The 20,213-nt window shown below is 36.9% G+C and overlaps 1 protein-coding gene across 6 annotated transcripts in view; it reads right to left on the bottom strand.

Moving 5' to 3' along the window:
- Positions 1-20,213, bottom strand: part of clcn1b (chloride channel, voltage-sensitive 1b) — a 54,941-nt gene that overhangs the window by 31,286 nt on the left and 3,442 nt on the right. For 4 of the 6 annotated variants that reach the window (XM_048154062.1, XM_048154066.1, XM_048154061.1 and 1 more), the window contains exon 3: positions 49-268. In XM_048154062.1, the coding sequence (XP_048010019.1) occupies positions 49-268 (220 nt within the window). Of the gene's footprint in view, positions 1-48; positions 269-15,760; positions 15,814-16,048; positions 16,207-20,213 lie in introns of those variants that run through there. The other 2 variants (XM_048154065.1, XM_048154064.1) reach the window with 2 other exon arrangements.

Here is a 20,213-nt window from a genome sequence, read left to right as displayed (position 1 = left end):
ATCTGCTGATTTTTAGGTAACCAGAATGAGTTTTCTTCAGTCACTCACCCTGGCATTTGGAATAGGGGCGTGGCTTCTTTATAGAGGAGGAGGGGCTTAAACCTGGTGTCATGGGCCCCACATCCAGGCTGGCATGATGTGCTCGGCCATGGCCTCTCCTGGTTGCCTTGGCATTGCCGGCATGCTTCTTCCGTTGCCTTTCAGTCAACAGACGTGTGGCCTCCCGTCTGGCAACATTACCCAGCTGCTCCCGATATTCCCCATACAGCTGAAAGAGACAGAACGCCAAGAACAGAAATGACAACACGACGCCTACATTGATCAGCAAAGTGAAGAAAAGGGAGGTAAAATCTGCTGTTACTGCAGTGAAAATGCAAAACAGAGTATGTGTAAATATTCTTGATGATGTAGACAATTGCAATTCAGTAGTGAAAAATCCTGATATTACGTAACTTTCAGAGTTCAGAGTGCTCATTGGTTCAGTGTGATCCTGTGCATGTGAATACTCGTGGAAGTGGGAATGTGAAGTGAATCAATGGAAGTGTGTGGTGATGAGTTACAGTCATTTGTATATGTCAGACAGAAATAGTCAGGCTGTCTAACAGGGCAGAATGGAAAAAGCGCTCCCCCGAGATACTCTTAATCATACAGTACACCGACACACACAAGATTCACCCTGAAAATCTAGCCCTCAAACTGTACAAGTATATTGCACAAACCAAAAAAAAAGCCAAACACCCCAAAAGAAAGAAAGAACAGTTTAAAGTCGCCATGAACCAGAAACTGCGTTCAACTTTTCTTCCCTTCCATATAAAGATAATAATTGTCAATTCTGATTTCTTACTACACAAGTATACAAATGCAAAAATACTGAGCTGTCCATCAGGATAGACAATACTCTGGCTATTGGCCAGTAAAAGAGGAAGTGATCCACGAAGACATTCTTCACCTTCCTTCCATTACACCTAATACACACGCCTACATACACACATTCTCGAGCAGCACAGACCCCACATGGTGCGAGACTGAAGGGATCAGATTCAGCCGCCTCATGCACACTCAAAAACAAGAAATGCTCGATGTATACAGTATGTATGACTCAAAATATTGTTGTGATTGTATTTGATGTATTTAGTTATATGTAAAGTGTGACATAAATATATAAATAAATAAAAGCATGTTAGAATTAAAATAAGATAATCATGAATGGCCAACAAATTTGGGGGATTTAATTATTAGCTTTATCAGTCAATGAAATAATTGTATTATCATTAAGACCTGATAACTAAATTATACAAATAAGTTACATTTAAAATACAGTTTTCCAAATGCACAATCCAAGAACAAACTTTGAACTTTGCTGGAAGTTGTGATAACAAAACAAAATGTGGGCCAGAATTTACACTGCCATTCAAAAGTTTGGGATCGGTAAGATTTGTAAAATTAGTATCTACATTTATTGGATTACACACATACAGTACAAATAGTAATATTGTGAAATGTTATTTCAATTTAAAATAACTGTTTTCTGTTTTAATACATTGTAAAACAGAATTTATTCCTGTGATGCAAAGCTGAATTTTTCAGCATCAATACTCTAGTCTTCAGTGTCACATGATCCTTCAGAAATCATTCTAATATGATGATTTGATGCTCAAGAAACATTTATTATTATTACCAATGTTGAAAACAGTTGTGTACAATTTTTTTCAGGATTATTTGATGAATAGAAAGTTCAAAAGAACAGCATTTATTTGAAATAGAATCTTTTGTAACATTATAAATGTATTTATTGTCAATTTTGATTAATTTAATGCATACTTGCTGAATAAAAGTATTAATTTCTTTAAACATAAATTGTACACAAATGATTTCGATATTGATAATAATCAGATATGTTTCCTGACTATCGAAACAGCATATTAGAATGATTTCTGAAGGATCATGTGACACTGAAGACTGGAGTAATGATTCTGAAAATTCAGCTTTGACATCACAGGAATAAATTACATTTCATAATATTCAAATAAAAAAACATTATTTTAAATTGTAATAATACTTCACAATATTACAGCGTTTTAAATCAAATAAATGCAGCCTTCGTGAGAATAAGAGACTTATTTTAAAAAATCTTACAGGTACCAAACCTTTGAACGGCAGTGTATATTAATTTCATCTCAAGTTATGTGTGTGTGTGATTATTAAAGTAAATGTCATCTTAATTATTAATAAGTAATTACTGAAAGAAATACTAATTAGTAATACTAAGAATTCAGCTTTCTTGTTCACTTTCATTCTAATTAGTAATACTTTCAAAATGTGCTCTATGACAAGCATCCATAATAGAGACTAATGCAAACCCACCTCTTGTGTAGCTGCAGTCTTGAACATACTGCATAGAGATTGGAGACATCCAGCTATACAGCAGCATTTATACACTACACTTGAATTCACACACACGCCCTCGAACAACCTATGATTTAACAAAAACCCTGAGAGTGAAAAAACCTGACAGAATAAGCATGCTGAACAAAATATTTTACAAACTTTGTCTTTTAATTCCTCTCTCATCTATTACATTACCGTGATAAGATACTAGAGTTTGCGTCATATAATGAGAAGACCCAAGGCTGACTCTATCATTGCCTCTTCAATTTTCTGAAGTCAGTACACTGATACAAGATGACAGCGTGAGAGAGACTGTCCCATAACAGAAAAACATTTACTTTAGGACAACATATTCTCTCTCGCTCTCTTTCTCTCTCAAACACCTGTTTTCCTCATTCCTCTAACTGATTTTCACAGTGAAGGCTTAACTTTACAACTGTGGCCTAAAACTCATTGGGACTGACAAAACTCATAGCTCAGTTCTGAAAGATCAGATGGTGTCTTCGCCAAACAACTGAAATCAATTAAACGATTTGAATTCAACCATATAATAGGATTCAAGACCAAAAAAAAAAAAAAAAAACCAAAAACAAGAGAGAGGAAGAAAGACAGGAAGACCGAGCAGGGAGAGTGAAAGTTGCTAACAGACGTAAAGCATTGAAGGACATAGTGACTTTGAGAGTTAATTAAAACACAGTTATGCTGGTCAGTGAGTGTATAAGTGTGTGTGTAAGTATAATAATACAATCTGCCCCATTCACTGACAGACTGATCAGGAGATCAAGACAGACTGGTCATCTTTCTCTAAATAATAATTAACACAAACACACACATAGGCAACGATTTACGTTTCTGGCGGTGGAAGCCCACACTTCATACCCAAACCCATCCCCCCACCCCAGGCAATGAGAAACGCACGTACATCTTCCATTTTTTACTGGAAACTTTCAAATGTGCAAATACATTACCAACCAAATACTCAAAAACATGCTCCATTAATAATCACTGTAAAGCTGTCACTCATCTCAGTTAAATCACAATCTCAGAAAGTTCCGTTATTATCAATAAAGTTGTCTACACTGCACAATAAATCTATTACGTACATTATGTCTACACTGCCAGTTTCGGAAGTATGATATTATTATAGTATCAACTGAATCGATTTCTTGATTGGTTAAAATGTCTTTTCGTGTCCACGGGATCAGCGCCAATGCACACACATATAAACTTAACACATATTATTGGAATATTAATATAATTACATTCATATTAATTAGTAATAATGTTAATTACTATAATTTAATGTTTATATATTTAAAGGTGCCCTAGAATTAAAAATTGAATTTACCGTGGCATAGTTAAAGGTGCTCTAAGTGATCCTGGGTGGAGTAACTTCCTGTTGACGCTCGAAGTGTTGTCAAACAAAACAGAGGCTAGCTAGACCCCCACCCCCCAGGGGGGTCCAGGCTGCACCAGTTTGTTTTTATTGCCGTTTTCGGAGCTTGTGGTGACTACAGAGACCGCGTTTTTTCCCAGTGTGTTCAGGGGACAGGCAGCTAGCCTAAAAACGCGTGACATCACTTAGAGCATCTTTAAATAACAAGAGTTCAGTACATGGAAATGACAGACAGTGAGTCTCAAACTCCATTGTTTCCTCCTTCTTGTGTAAATCTCATTTGTTTAAAAGACCTCCGAAGAACAGGCGAATCTCAACATAACACCGACTGTTATGTAACAGTCAGGATCATTAATATGTACGCCCCCAATATTTGCATATGCCTTGAACATGAGCTGACATTAGACAAGGGCAGCCAGTATAACGTCTGGATCTGTGCACAGCTGAATCATCAGACTAGGTAAGCAAGCAAGGACAATAGCGAAAAATGGCAGATGGAGCAATAATAACTGACATGATCCATGATAACATGAATTTTTTTGTGATATTTGTAAATTGTCTTTCTAAATGTTTCGTTAGCATATTGCTAATGTACTGTTAAATGTGGTTAAAGTTACCATCGTTTCTTACTGTATTCACGGAGACAAGAGCCGTCGCTATTTTCATTATTAAACACTTGCAGTCTGTATAATGCATAAACACAACTTCATTCTTTATAAATCTCTCCAACAGTGTAGCATTAGCCATTAGCCACAGAGCACTATCAAACTCATTCAGAATCAAATGTAAACATCCAAATAAATACTATACTCACATAATCCGATGTATGCATGCAGCATGCATGATGAACACTTTGTAAAGATCCATTTTGAGGGTTATATTAGCTGTGTGAACTTTGTTTATGCAATGGTAGAGTCGAGAGCTCGGGAGGGGGTGGAGCGCGCGAGCAATTAAAGAGGCCGCAGCCTGAATCGGCGCATTTCTAATTATGCCCCAAAATAGGCAGTTAAAAAAATGAATTAAAAAAATCTATGGGGTATTTTGAGCTGAAACTTCACAGACACATTCAGGGGACACCTTAGACTTATATTACATCTTGTAAATAAACGTTTGATGGCACCTTTAAATTTGGTATTAGTAATTAACAATGTGCAACTGAACTTATTAGGGGTGTAACAATATATTGTCGCAAAATTTTTCAATACAAAAATACAACAATATGTATTGTGTATAGTTCACCCAAAATGAAAATTACTGTGTTAGAGTTTACAGAGTTTTAGAGTCAGTACTACATTAAACTACTGTATATAATGTTGAATATAATGTATAATAATGCAATGGGGGGATATTTGTGGGTCCTGAAAATGTCAAATGTCTTATGTTACCAATGTAAAAAGTGGCTTACATTATTTTAAATATATCCAGTCAGTGACAGAGTGCAAAGATATTATCTAATATAAATCTGTGTTTCAGCGATAGAATCATGAATATTTTTATTCTGGTGTCACCATTGTCCAGTCCAGCACCAAGTCCAATATTCATTTCCACCCCCAATGTAATCCCAAATTTAGCATTTTAATCAAGTTCATTTTTTGTTAACCTTTTACCATATGTCTTGGGGTTTTGCAAAAATATTGTATCGTGAGTTTAGTATCGTGATATTATCAAATCGTGATGGGGGTCTCGTTACACCCCTAATACATACACATACATATATGGTAACACTTTACAATAAGGTTCATTAGTTAAACAATAGTTGATGTATTAACTAACATGAACAATACATTTGATACTGTATTTACTAATCTTCGTAAACGTTAGTTAATGAAAATACAGTTGTTCATTGTTTGTTCATGTTAGTTCACAGTGCATTAAGTAACGTTAACAAGATTTTAATAATGTATTAGTAAATGTTGAAATTAACATTAACAAAGATTAGTAAATGCTGTAGAAGTGCAGTTCATTATTAGTTCACGTTAACTAATGAACCTTATTATAAAGTGTTACCATATATATATATATATATATATATATATATATATATATATATATATATATATATATATATATATATATATATGTTTTTCAACAACTGTAACTTCCAAGAAAAAAACAACAAAAAAAGTAATTTAACTATGACACTGCTAGAATATAGATTAACCCAACCTCATCCCAAGTTTCCATTGAAGAGATATGAAATAGAACATTATCAACATCCATTAGTCCCTGTTAATGAAATACCATACAGTATTTGGTAACAAGTATTTTGGTACCAAAATGTTTACGCCGAGAAAAAAGTTAGAAGAAATATAATAATGTTTAACCTCACCAGAATCTGATCAAAATTCAGAACAGTCTCAAAAGTGTTGATGGGCCCCCTTATCATCTTGTTCTTTTTCCTGTCAGTAAGTTCCTATCTTCCTTTTATTGCGTCTGCTATGTACCTCGGTTCCTCCTTTCCTTCTCCTTTTCACCTTCACAAAATATTCAAATATTAGTAACTGTATCTGCCTTATAGGAGGTGTCCTGTAGGTTAACACACAAGTAAACCACATTACCCATAATGCAGAGCACTTCATTTACAGACTGTGGTTGACAGTGGGCTGTCAGCAGCTGTTAATTCACAGGACTGTGGTTTCCTAATCCTGTCTGGCGGTCAGTCCACTGCAGGTATCTGGATGTGGAAGCGTTTTTTGCGGCATTTCATTCGTTGTCATCTGCGCTTAAGTTGAATTCAGTTAAACCTGCATTAATGGTGTTGATTGATGTGTGCGGTTTTATGCTGCTCATCAGCTTTGTGACGTAAAGTGACATCCCCAGCAGTGCCTTTCACCTCTACACTGTCCCTTCATTAACATGGACTGCTCTAATCTAACTGGGCGATTTAAGATGTAAAGTTTTGCCAGTCCATCTGGAAACAAATTCATGTTTACAAGGTACTGGGTTCAGATTATAAGTGCTTTTGATGAAGAAATAATGACTGAATTTGTCAGGTTACCAGCCAAGGTATTAAATCAGAAATATATTAGAAGAAAAAAAAAAAAATGCACAGAATTGCATATTTGGATTTGTCATTAAAATAATCAATTTTATTACTTTTGGACAATTAGAAATTCTGATTATGAACTTACACACATTCAGGCACATTTATTTGTGTGTGTTTTCTGTAAAGCAGACAGTGCTTTGCAAGTTTTGGCAAGACGGCCTATCAACAAGTTACCCATCCTTAAAAACAACACATAAAAAGTGGACCAGACTTTATGTTGATGGTCAAAAATCTGGCTACGCAAGACTACATTATGCTGAACAGTAGTGTTGTCATGATACTGGATTGTCCAACTTCGATAAGATATCTTGAAAAATATAGATATTCGATACCATGGGGAAAACTGCCATAAATACCACCATACAGCAAAATTATCATATCATAATTTTTGTAACACAAGGAGGATTTCAATTGTTGAACTACATTTACAAAAAAGACAGGTAAACAGTCAGTAATAAAATAAGAACAAATAAACAAATTGCAAACAATAACACAAATAAATACACTAAAATAAAAATACAAATGAAATAGACATGGCTTTAAATTTTTCAGGTATGTCTACCATTAGTATTCAGGTAAAAAAAAAAAATAAAAAAATACTACAGAAATTAAAGTAATCAAATGTAAAATAACACTGGATAGTTTTAATTGTAAAATTAAATACAGATTAATGTTTACAATTAAAGTTACAAAAGTTATTCAGTCAAGAGCAGCGAGTGATTCTCTCTGTCTTTTGTTCTTTGATTAACATATGAGAGACAGCAGCAGGTTTATTAGGCTGCTGTCACTTTAAGAGCTTGTGCACGGATCTAATAGGTTGTTTGCAATCACGTGGTTCTGGTGACGCATGAAATACCGGTGGAGGGCAAGCAGTGAAAATTAGAAAGGAAGAGATGGAGAAAAGCCTTTTCTGTGCTGGTTTAGAAAGGTATAAACAGAAAATCACAACATATGTTGGATATGATCTTTATGTTATGAAGAGGAGCGACTTTTCCACTGAATTGAAAGACTTTCCTGCTATCGAGGAGGTAGATATAGAGAATGTGAAGCTGCCGTCATGCCGTGTTCAGTTCTAGTTTGGTCTGTTTATATCGCGCTGCCTTTCTACTAGTGAAGTTAGGGCAGTATTTTTGATTTTCTGTCATGATTGTGAAAAATGCCATTGTAGGTCATTTATGTTGAATCGAGAATTGCAACAGGAGCTCACATCAACGTTCAAAGAAAAAACTGGACGGTGTAATACAATTGTTGCCTTTTATACATGTAAAAACACACTAAGGGAAGCAGATTGAGGAGGTGATGGGAAGACGCCGTATATCAAAACTAATAATGTCACTGATTTAATCCACTCCCTATCACTCAATAAAATAATCACATAGCTGAGTGTTTCTGAAAGTGTTGTCTTTGTTGTTGAATCGACTTCTGTCAGCTTGTTAAACATTTAATTATTTGGACATTTTCTACCATATGATGGCTGAAGCAGCAGCGCGTGACACTGTTCTCATGGTAACCAGATCAAAATAGTGAACGGAATACTAAAACACCAAATTATCATTCAGTGGGATAAAATAGCTTCTCTTCAATGCAAACGATACCATGAAGAATGTGGATATTTAACCAAGTCAAAAACAAATAAGGCAAGCAGGTATCCATATTCATTTCAGGATCAGCAGACGCAAAACGCTATTAAAGGCGACAACTTTTAAAATTAAAAAACGATATAAGTTATAAAAAACGGTGTAAGTTATGTAAACAATATAAACACCTTCTGTGTTCTCGATTGTATCGCTTTGAGCAACCATAAATGACGCAAAACATACAAATTTTGAGTTTTTGATAGGATTCCTATATAGAAAAATCACTCCCTGCCCTCCAGACTCATTCGCGCTGCTGCAGTAACGTCATGTGCAAACAACCTATATAGTTATGTGTTTTCTCTCAACTATTTACGTTCCAAAACTGACTATATTCACCTGAATACTCGGCACAATGGATATTCTGTATTTGACCGTTTAAGCGCAATAACTAAGACACAAAAAAGAAGTAAATTTGGTACTCGCAAGCTGTTTTAGAAGCGGCTTTATGAGAGCGCCACTTATATAGATCAGTGGTGCGCTAGTTTTTGGTGTGAGCGTGAAACCTGCGGGAATAACAAAAATTATGCGCAATACAAGCACTACTTAACCGGAGCGAATGAAACAAGTGAGTGAGAGGAGGCGGGTATGTGTGAATTCGCCGTCATAGAGAAGAGAGAGTGAGAACGCGCAGCTGGTATTGGTATATCGATACTGCAGAAAAGGAGTATTGGAAACATTTCAGATATTTCAGGATCGATAAATATCGAAATATCGATAATTTGACAACAAGAAATGAAGCTTTTCATGTGTATTTTCACACATCATGTCCCTTTTTAGAAAGTATTTGAACTACTGCTCAGTTAGGCGTTTATTAATTATCAATAATTACATAAAGTTATTAAAAAGTGCTACCAAAAAAAAAAAACATTTCACAAAACCTTAAGCAAAATAAGATGGTTAAAAAAACCTGTTTGGATTTAGATATTGCACAAGTCTGTAGTCTGCAATTCTCAGAACCTCAGGAATATGCTAATTCATCATCAAAACATTATTATTTGCATTTCTGCCCAATAATGAAGTGAAAGTTCAAACACAACAACCCTTTTATCTCCTGCACACTTCCTCTACTCTCACCATTTCACTCTCAGTCTGTTCATTGCTGTCATTCAGCAGTAAAACTCCCAGAGGCCTCTGTGCTAAAGAAGAGGTCATCAGCAGCTGTGTGACCTGGAAGTGAAATCACATAACTGTGACCATTAAAAACAACACGTAGTGCTGTTAACATTAGTAAAAGCAAACACTGCTGTAAACGAATACACCAATCATCTAAGTGCATTTACACTCATTAGTTTTTCCATCGTAATGGAAACTTTCCATTGACTTCTTTTCTTTTACACCAAGCAAATTATATTTTCCACCCTCCAACTCTAAACCTGACCTCACAGAAACTGTTTAGTACAGAGCCCCTAAAGAGACAGGGTGATGGTGGAAAAAAAAGAGATGGGAGGAAATTACGTTTCACTGCTTTTGCATTCTCTCGCTAAACTTTTGCATTTACTTTTGTGATGGAAATGAGGTGGGAGTTAAAGGTCCCGTTTTTCGTGGTTTTTTGAAGCTTTGATTGTGTTTATAGTGTGCAATAAAACATGTGTTCATGTTTCACGTGTAAAAAAACACAGTATTTTTCACATAATTTACTTATCTGTATACCGCTGTTTCCACTGTCATAAAAACGGGCTGATGACTTCCTTGTTCTATGAAGTCCCTCCTTCAGAAATACGTAACGAGTTCTGATTGTGCCAGCGGTTCCTGTGTTGTGATTCGACAGCTCTGAGCGCAGCGTGCCCGGAAAAGTCACGCCTCTTACCATAACGTGGAGATGCACGCGCTCAGTGTTATTGTAAACATGTCTTTAATTTTACCCTATCAATTTGAGCCGGAATCAGACCCGGTGATTGGACTGCGGGATGAAAATAACAGCGTTTCGACGACATGGCGACAAACACACTCTACAAACGCAACTCTTGTGTATTCCTGTGGGCGGAGGTTAGTCAAAAAACTGTTTTAGTGACGTCATTAAAGAAGGAAGTAGAGGGATGTAGTCCAAACTGGCCGTTCGATGTAGGCGACTTCTGTTAAATAAAATATCTCGATTGGCATTGAACTTTGAGCTTTAAAATTTTACAGATTTTATTTATACTCTAACAACAACATTACACACTAACTAAAGTTTGAAACATGGGATCACAAAGAACGGGACCTTTAAAGTTTTATTTCAGTTTCTCAGTAAAACGCAACAGTTTTGTGAGCGAATGCAAAGAATCTCAGGGAAGCGGAATAGTTTCGCAAGAAAACAAATGTTTTACGAGATACCGCAAAGTTTCTCAGGGGAACACAAATGTTTTGTGAGAGAAGGGACTGTTTTGTGAGCAAACACAAAGTTTCTCAGGGAAACGCGAAAGTTTTGCGAGAGAAGGGGACTGTTTTGTGAGTGAATGCAAAGTTTATCAAGGAAACTCAAATGTTTTGCGAGAGAAGGGACTGTTTTGCGAGTGAACACAAAGTTTCTCAAGAAAACAATAGTTTTGCGAGAGAAGGGACTGTTTTGCGAGTGAACACAAAGTTTCTCAAGAAAACAATAGTTTTGCGAGAGAAGGGACTGTTTTGCGAGTGAACACAAAGTTTCTCAAGAAAACAATAGTTTTGCGAGAGAAGTGGACTGTTTTGCGAGTGAACACAAAGTTTCTCAAGAAAACAATAGTTTTGCGAGAGAAGGGACTGTTTTGCGAGTGAACACAAAGTTTCTCAAGAAAACAATAGTTTTGCGAGAGAGGGGACTGTTTTGCGAGTGAACACAATGTTTCTCAAGAAAACAATAGTTTTGCGAGAGAGGGGACTGTTTTGCAAGTGAACACAAAGTTTCTCAAGAAAACAATAGTTTTGCGAGAGAAGGGACTGTTTTGCGAGTGAATGCAAAGTTTCTCAAGGAAACAATAGTTTTGCGAGAGAAGGGACTGTTTTGCGAGTGAACAAAGTTTCTCAAGAAAACAATAGTTTTGCGAGAGAAGGGACTGTTTTGCGAGTGAACGCAAAGTTTCTCAAGAAAACAATAGTTTTGCGAGAGAAGGGACTGTTTTGCGAGTGAATGCAAAGTTTCTCAAGGAAACAATAGTTTTGCGAGAGAAGGGACTGTTTTGCGAGTGAACGCAAAGTTTCTCAGGGAAACGCAAATGTTTTGCAAGAAGGGACTGTTTTGCGAGTGAATGCAAAGTTTCTCAAGAAAACAATAGTTTTGCGAGAGAGGGGACTGTTTTGCGAGTGAATCCAAAGTTTCTTAAGAAAACAATACTTTTGCGAGAGAAGGGGACTGTTATGCGAGTGAACACAAAGTTTCTCAAGAAAACAACAGTTTTGCGAGAGAAGGGACTGTTTTGCGAGTGAATGCAAAGTTTATCAAGGAAACAATAGTTTTGCGAGAGAAGGGACTGTTTTGCGAGTGAACGCAAAGTTTATCAAGTAAACTCAAATGTTTTGCAAGAAGGGACTGTTTTGCAAGTGAACGCAAAGTTTCTCAGGGAAACGCAAATGTTTTGCAAGAAGGGACTGTTTTGCGAGTGAACGCAAAGTTTCTCAAGAAAACAATAGTTTTGCGAGAGAAGGGGACTGTTATGCGAGTGAACAAAGTTTCTCAAGAAAACAATAGTTTTGCGAGAGAAGGGACTGTTTTGCGAGTGAATGCAAAGTTTATCAAGGAAACAATAGTTTTGCGAGAGAAGGGACTGTTTTGCGAGTGAACGCAAAGTTTATCAAGTAAACTCAAATGTTTTGCAAGAAGGGACTGTTTTGCAAGTGAACGCAAAGTTTCTCAAGAAAACAATAGTTTTGCGAGAGAAGGGACTGTTTTGCGAGTGAACGCAAAGTTTCTCAAGGAAACAATAGTTTTGCGAGAGAAGGGACTGTTTTGCGAGTGAACACAAAGTTTTTCAAGAAAACAATAGTTTTGCGAGAGAAGGGACTGTTTTGCGAGTGAATGCAAAGTTTCTCAAGGAAACAATAGTTTTGCGAGAGAAGGGACTGTTTTGCGAGTGAATGCAAAGTTTATCAAGGAAACAATAGTTTTGCGAGAGAAGGGACTGTTTTGCGAGTGAACGCAAAGTTTATCAAGTAAACTCAAATGTTTTGCAAGAAGGGACTGTTTTGCAAGTGAACGCAAAGTTTCTCAAGAAAACAATAGTTTTGCGAGAGAAGGGACTGTTTTGCGAGTGAACGCAAAGTTTCTCAAGGAAACAATAGTTTTGCGAGAGAAGGGACTGTTTTGCGAGTGAACACAAAGTTTTTCAAGAAAACAATAGTTTTGCGAGAGAAGGGACTGTTTTGCGAGTGAATGCAAAGTTTCTCAAGGAAACAATAGTTTTGCGAGAGAAGGGACTGTTTTGCGAGTGAACGCAAAGTTTCTCAGGGAAACAATAGTTTTGCGAGAGAAGGGACTGTTTTGCGAGTGAACACAAAGTTTCTCAAGAAAACAATAGTTTTGCGAGAGAAGGGACTGTTTTGCGAGTGAATGCAAAGTTTCTCAAGGAAACAATAGTTTTGCGAGAGAAGGGACTGTTTTGCGAGTGAACGCAAAGTTTCTCAGGGAAACGCAAATGTTTTGCAAGAAGGGACTGTTTTGCGAGTGAACGCAAAGTTTCTCAAGAAAACAATAGTTTTGCGAGAGAAGGGACTGTTTTGCGAGTGAACGCAAAGTTTCTCAAGGAAACAATAGTTTTGCGAGAGAAGGGACTGTTTTGCGAGTGAACGCAAAGTTTCTCAAGGAAACAATAGTTTTGCGAGAGAAGGGACTGATTTGCGAGTGAACGCAAAGTTTCTCAGGGAAACGCAAATGTTTTGCAAGAAGGGACTGTTTTGCGAGTGAATGCAAAGTTTCTCAAGAAAACAATAGTTTTGCGAGAGAAGGGACTGTTTTGCGAGTGAATGCAAAGTTTCTCAAGGAAACAATAGTTTTGCGAGAGAAGGGACTGATTTGCGAGTGAACGCAAAGTTTCTCAGGGAAACGCAAATGTTTTGCAAGAAGGGACTGTTTTGCGAATGAATGCAAAGTTTCTCAAGAAAACAATAGTTTTGCGAGAGAAGGGACTGTTTTGCGAGTGAATGCAAAGTTTCTCAAGGAAACAATAGTTTTGCGAGAGAAGGGACTGATTTGCGAGTGAACGCAAAGTTTCTCAAGGAAACAATAGTTTTGCGAGAGAAGGGACTGATTTGCGAGTGAACGCAAAGTTTCTCAGGGAAACGCAAATGTTTTGCAAGAAGGGACTGTTTTGCGAGTGAATGCAAAGTTTCTCAAGAAAACAATAGTTTTGCGAGAGAAGGGACTGTTTTGCGAGTGAACGCAAAGTTTCTCAAGAAAACAATAGTTTTGCGAGAGAAGGGACTGTTTTGCAAGTGAACGCAAAGTTTCTCAAGGAAACAATAGTTTTGCGAGAGAAGGGGACTGTTTTGCGAGTAAATGCAAAGTTTCTCAAGGAAACAATAGTTTTGTGAGAGAGGGGACTGTTTTGCGAATGAATGCAAAGTTTCTCAGGGAAACGCAGTAGATTAACAAAGATAACAAATGTTTTTCGAGAGACTGCAAAGTTTCTGGAGGAACACAACAATTTAGTTAGAAAACGCAAAAGTTCTGCAAGAGAATGCAACGTTTCTCAGGGAAATGCAATAGTTTTGAATTATAGCTTTTCCTCCCACCTCATTTCCTTCACAAAATTGAATGTAAAAGCTTAGCGAGTGAATGCAAAGATTCTAGGGTTAACACAAACGCAAAAGTATTGAAATCATTTTCCTTCCATCTCAAATTTCTTCCCCATCACAATTTCCCTTTAGTTGCTCTGTAGTTCTTAATTTTTAGATAAAAAAAAAAATGAAAATTCTGTCATCATTTACTCACCCATTTGTTCCAAACCTATATTTGAAAAGTGTTTTCCACATAATGAACATAATGAATGTCAGTGGGGTCCAATGTCTTTTCTGTTCTACAACAGTCTTATTCTTTTTTGTCCATACAATGTAAGTCAATACAATGATAACCAAAACTGTTTGGTTACCAACATTCTTAAAAATATCTTCTGTGTTCTGCATGAGAAATAAAACATGTAGTTTTGGAATGGCATGAGCAGAATTTTTATTTTTTAGGAGAATTATCCCTTCGAGTTGGCAAAATTTGACTCTACACACACTTGTAATGTCTTGGGTGGAAAAAATACTCTTTCAGCAGCAACATAGTAATAGCATATTAAATCTGATTATACAGAGGTAAACATTCACATAAAGCCTATGAATAGGTCGACTGGTCAAGTTTTTCCTCTGACTGGATCATCTTCCCTACAGGAATTTCCTGCGTGTGTGAAACAGACAGAAAGGGGACGGCAGGGGCAGTAATGCGTTTATGCGTAAAATTTACAGAGGTTAAAAAAAGCTCTCTGCTCTGGCGATCTTCCCATATTGTGCGGCAGAAGAGGAAAATCGATGTGGGAACTCACGAGCGAGAGAAGAGAGGAAGACAGGTGGAGAAACGGAAGGTTGAGGGGAGGGTTGTGTGTGGGAACTTAATGACTTGTGACAGTGCAAAACTGACAGCTAAAGAATTGACGCTCTTTCGCCCCCTCGTCTCACTTTCTCACACACCAAATTTACGACTATTCTCTCGCCCTTACTTTTGACACTTGACCTTTTGTGTTCAATTAATTTCCTTTTACTTTAATACAATCTTTAGGCCTTCCTAATAAGCTGTCCAATGGAACCAAACTCTAACAAATAGCTTAATGCACCTGACCAGCTGACCATACGTTCCTCTTGGCCGTATAGCAGCCACCGAGAGCAGCTCAATGGAGAGGGCAAGGCGTATATTTAACCTGCATGCTCAGGTTTCTGCTAGCATATAGCAGCAGAGATGTACTGCGTAGGTTAGCACGAATACGCACAAATCACGAGGTTTGGTCCACAAATCTGCTTAGTTGAGCAAGTCTACGACATTGCAAATAATCCTCAAGGGCATTCGAGATATTTTACAGAATCTTCAGAAACCTGAGACCTTTTCCACCCCAAATGACCTGTAGAAATCCAGTGGACAGATTTTGGACAGAAAATGTTCCAAGTGGAAGCTGCCTAAAGTGTTCATAAAATTACAGAGAAGCATTAAAAAGGCAAAAAGGTGAAAAGTAGAACACACAAGCATGGTTCTCTGCCAATAAACATCTGATAAGGAAGCACAAATCCACAGTATTGACTCTAATGGATGTTTACGAGACACGTTGCCTTTAATCAGCAGGGTGTTGACACAGGTTACAACAATTCTCATACCTATTCATGAGTTGTGCTAGAACAGCCCAGTGAGCTCCATGTGTGTGTCGCCACTAAGAATAGAATGGAAAATCAATTAAAGCCGAGGCTAGTGAAGTGAAAGACTTTGAGACCCATTATTTAAAGAGTCGTATTTTGGGAAGACAAGCGTTTCTAGGTTAGAACAGACCAGACTGACCATGACAAACCTCAGCAAGCCACCCACCAACAGCAAGACAGAGAAACGCCTCGGCGTAAGACAACAAAACAACGGGAGAGAGAAAGAGGCACAGAAAGACAGTGACTGACCAGGGTTTGCTGGTATCTCAGAGCTTTCCTTTGCGACGCATCGGCAGCCATCGACACGCTCGCACTGAGCCAAAAATAAACACACACAGTCTCACTCCTGTGTTACAGCATATGAAACACATACACTGACCGACTCTTACCCGTTTATTCAGTTACACACACACACCACCCTGCTCAAAGCGCGAGATACACACGCTGTCTCACTCTTATGTTACAGTACCCGCAACACACACATGCGAGAAAAATGCTGAGACGTGTGATTCTTCAATTAGATACTCTGACAGTTTGAGGATGGTGTGCATTAGTGTTCCAAAGTGTCGGCCTACCTGTAAAACACTGCACCGACAGCACACATGAAGGTGCAGAGAACGCAAACACATCACAAACAAGCAGACAATCATAACTCTTACATAACTTTACCATGGTAACCATAGTTTCTGTCCAATACTTGGTTTTAGTAAATTTGGTATTAGCTAGAACTGCAATTAGGGAAACTAGTAGCACAAAGTCAGGGTTCTCAATCATTTTGAGCTATGAGTTTCCATAACTTTTCCAATCCTACAGTACGGGATAAGGATTTTAAAAATTGTTTTACAGAGATTGAAATCACATCACAGTCAAGCATATTTAGAAATCAGTCTGAAATGTCCATGAAGTTTTAATATTTTTTTTATTTTTTAAACAGACCGGTTGAGAGAATTAATATGGACATTTACATGACTTTTCTTTGACCCTTTAAGATTATATTAATTAAATTATAAATTCCCTGATATTACCAAGACCACAGGAAACCTAAATGCACTACAAACAGATAAAAGTTTTGCTTTGGATAAAAGTTTGTTAAATGCATAAAAATTACCTGAATGACAAATGTTTCAAAGTTTCAATGATTTCATTGTTAGATTGAATTAAACTACATTACTTTTCCAGTGCTGTAAACCTGGAATTGGTAAATATTGTATTTATTTTTAAAAAAGGCAAGGAAATCACAATTTTAGAATTCCTTTTTTTTTAACCTGATGTGTTCAATGACCATGGAAACCTTGTCAAATGTATACCTTAAATACACCATAATTATCATAAAAATTATCAAAATTATTCTAGAAGCTTCTTATATTCTGGGCTCACACACTTTCTCAGCACTGGATTTATGATTTTTTCAGTGGTGTGTAAAATAAATAAATATAAAATAATATGGACATTTACTTTTGACATTTTAAGACTGTATTTAATTTAATTCATTATGAATTCCTCTATATTTCCAAGACCATGGGAAACCTAAACCTAAAATATATTCTTTAAATGCACTATAAATGTATAAAAGTTTCGCTTTGGATAAAATTTTTTCAAATTCATAAAAAAATGACCCAAATGACAGAAAAGTTTAAATGATTTTATTCTTAGATTTTATTTCTGTTACTTTTCCAGTGCTGTAAACCACACTTTTGAAATTCCCCAATTCCCCAGTCTTGGAAAACCTGGAAATATTAGGGATTTTTTAAATAGTTTTACAATGTTAATAACTCACAACTGCAGTATTCTGGAGGAATCTACGGTTACCATGGTAAATTCTTGTTAGGGAACAATCAATTTTATCTACACAAACACATTCTGTAGTCAATAGGAAACATATAATCCAAATCCTAGAATAAACACTTTCAGGATACAGGAAATAGATGAAAAAGAAGGATCAATCAAAGAGGGCAAGAGAAAAAAACAGATAAAAATCACTATGATGAGTGGATGAGTAACATCAGTGAGAAAAAAAACAGCAAGACTCAGAGAGCTGATGAAGAGAGTGATTGAAACAGATGAGCACAAATAAGAGTACTTGTGTTAAATAGATAATGCAAATCCAGATCTGCTTGTCTTTTCTTAGCCGCGACACACGGCTAATCGCACGTCTCATCTCACATTAGCGACATCCCCGCTCTCAGCCGTTACTAGCGGCAACATGCCTCCCCATCTATCTGCAGGCCTGAACCCCTCCCAACTGGATTTCCGTTTTGCTTCTACCTCTTCTTGTTTTCGTTGCTTCTGGCGAGCACGGGTGTTTTTTTGACAAGACACCACCCTCTCGGGGGCACCCGTGTAACATGATGAGTGAGTATGCGTTTTGGAAGGCGGTAGGGGGGAGCAATGTGACTCAATACAAGAGCATTTAATTCAGCAGCGAGGAAACTCAGATGCCCCGCACAGACTTAAAATACAACACACTCTTGCTGTGATTCACCCACGACTCTGATGAATGGTCGAATATGACGAATATGTAAACTCTCTGCCAATTCCCTCGACATTCTGGATGGCTTCTAGAGACTGAAATGTTTACAGATAATACCCTAGGGTCAGGGGTTCCCAAACGTTTAAGTCAGCCAAACTCCTTAGCTGTAAAATATTTACTATATTTAAAATATTTACTATATATATTGAATATTTAAGGACACATCCGCATGTTCATGGTTCTCTCTGATGTTGGTTAATGGTCACATGATATGCAAGTAAACAGATAAAATATTAAATCTCTTTTTTAGTGAGCTTTTTATTTTGATTGCTTTTATTTTAAAATTATTTATATATTGGCTGCACGTATATATGGCATATTATTAGTAGTATTTTATTAACTCCAATTATAAAAATGGAACTTTATATAGTATTCTTTTAATATTCTTTATTATTTTACAGAACATTTGTAATTTACAACAGAAATATTTGACAATTATAATAATTTTATTTTACACTGCAAGTGACAATACTAATATTTATATGTCTTGAGTTCTTCACTTTCAAACATTCAAATCCTAAAGCTTTTATTTTGGTGGAATAGTGGTGAAATGCTGTAAACTTCTATCTACAGAAATGTTGGAAATTATGTAAAAGTACAAAGTGAACCCAAAATGAACATTAAACTCACTGCACATACAGAGATGGAGTTGGTGAGAAAAATATTAAATATATATATATTTTATCTCAGCTAGTTGCCAAAGCAATATTTCTCATTTTCATTTAGTTTAAAGGGGACCTATAATGCCCCTTTTCACAAGATGCAATATAAATCTCTGGTGTCTCCAGAATGTGTCTGTGAAGTTTCAGCTCAAAATACCCCACAGATCATTTATTATAGCATGTCAAATTTGCCCCTATTTGGGTGTGAGCAAAACCACGCCTTTTTGTGTGTGTCCCTTTTAATGCAAATGAGCTGCTGCTACCTGCCCCCTTTCCAGAAGAGGGTGGAGCTTTAACAGCTCACGCTTCAGTTGCTCAACAACAACAAAGCTGGAGAATCTCATGCAGCCAAAATGATGCTTGTCAGTAATGGTGTTCAGCCTTACATTGTTCAAACCAGAGTCGGACACTGATGGAGAGACTCGGGAAGAAGTTACAACTTTTAGAATGCAACTGGATGTTTCTGAATGGTTAGTGGATACATGTTGATCTTTTGTGCAAAACCTGTATAACCACCAACATACATAGCGTACCTGTTTGCAAAACAGAGCCAGGCTATCATTTATGATTGCTATCAAATGCTGTGAATATTTTTTTTCCAAAATATCACTCTGACAGAAATGCTCCTTTTTTAGCAATCGAGCTTGCCAGGGTCAACTTGCAGGCTATCCAAGCTAAAGAGACTCTAAATAGTGTTCTGTGCTCGTCTGTGCAGCCAACGACAGAACAGTTAGCATGCTTTGCTCGAAATTTTGCCATGGAGTTAGAACTGGTACAGATTTCTCTTGTGAAAACAAAATGACGGCACCATGGGTGGAAACGTGCAGATTAAGGGGTGGTAATATTACAATAAGATCCCTTTCCTTCTTCACAAGGGGAGCGAAATCTGAGTGGCTAATTTTTTCACATGCTTGCAGAGAAAGGCTTGCCAAAACAAAGTTACTGGGTTCAATGGCACCTGTACGGCTATACACACTGTGCATTCCAAACATAATTTTTAAATTGATTATTAAAATCTGTGTACACTCATGACATATTAAGAGAGCAAGAGAGAATGAGAATAAATAAAGGTGTGCGTTTGTGTGTTGTAAAGTCAAATGTGTGTATGTGCGCATGGGTGGGTGTAGGGGATATGGGTGAAAAGAAATCTGATTGGCTAGTTTACTTTAAAAACAGGCTCAAAATGAGTAAACGCTCTCTAAAACAGCTAAATTCGATTGAA

This window comes from Megalobrama amblycephala, linkage group LG13 (genome assembly GCF_018812025.1).
Source record: "Megalobrama amblycephala isolate DHTTF-2021 linkage group LG13, ASM1881202v1, whole genome shotgun sequence".
Lineage (NCBI taxonomy): Eukaryota > Metazoa > Chordata > Actinopteri > Cypriniformes > Xenocyprididae > Megalobrama > Megalobrama amblycephala.
The sequence above is the reverse complement of the archived record's forward strand: the minus strand, read 5'-3'. Positions and strand labels throughout refer to the sequence as shown.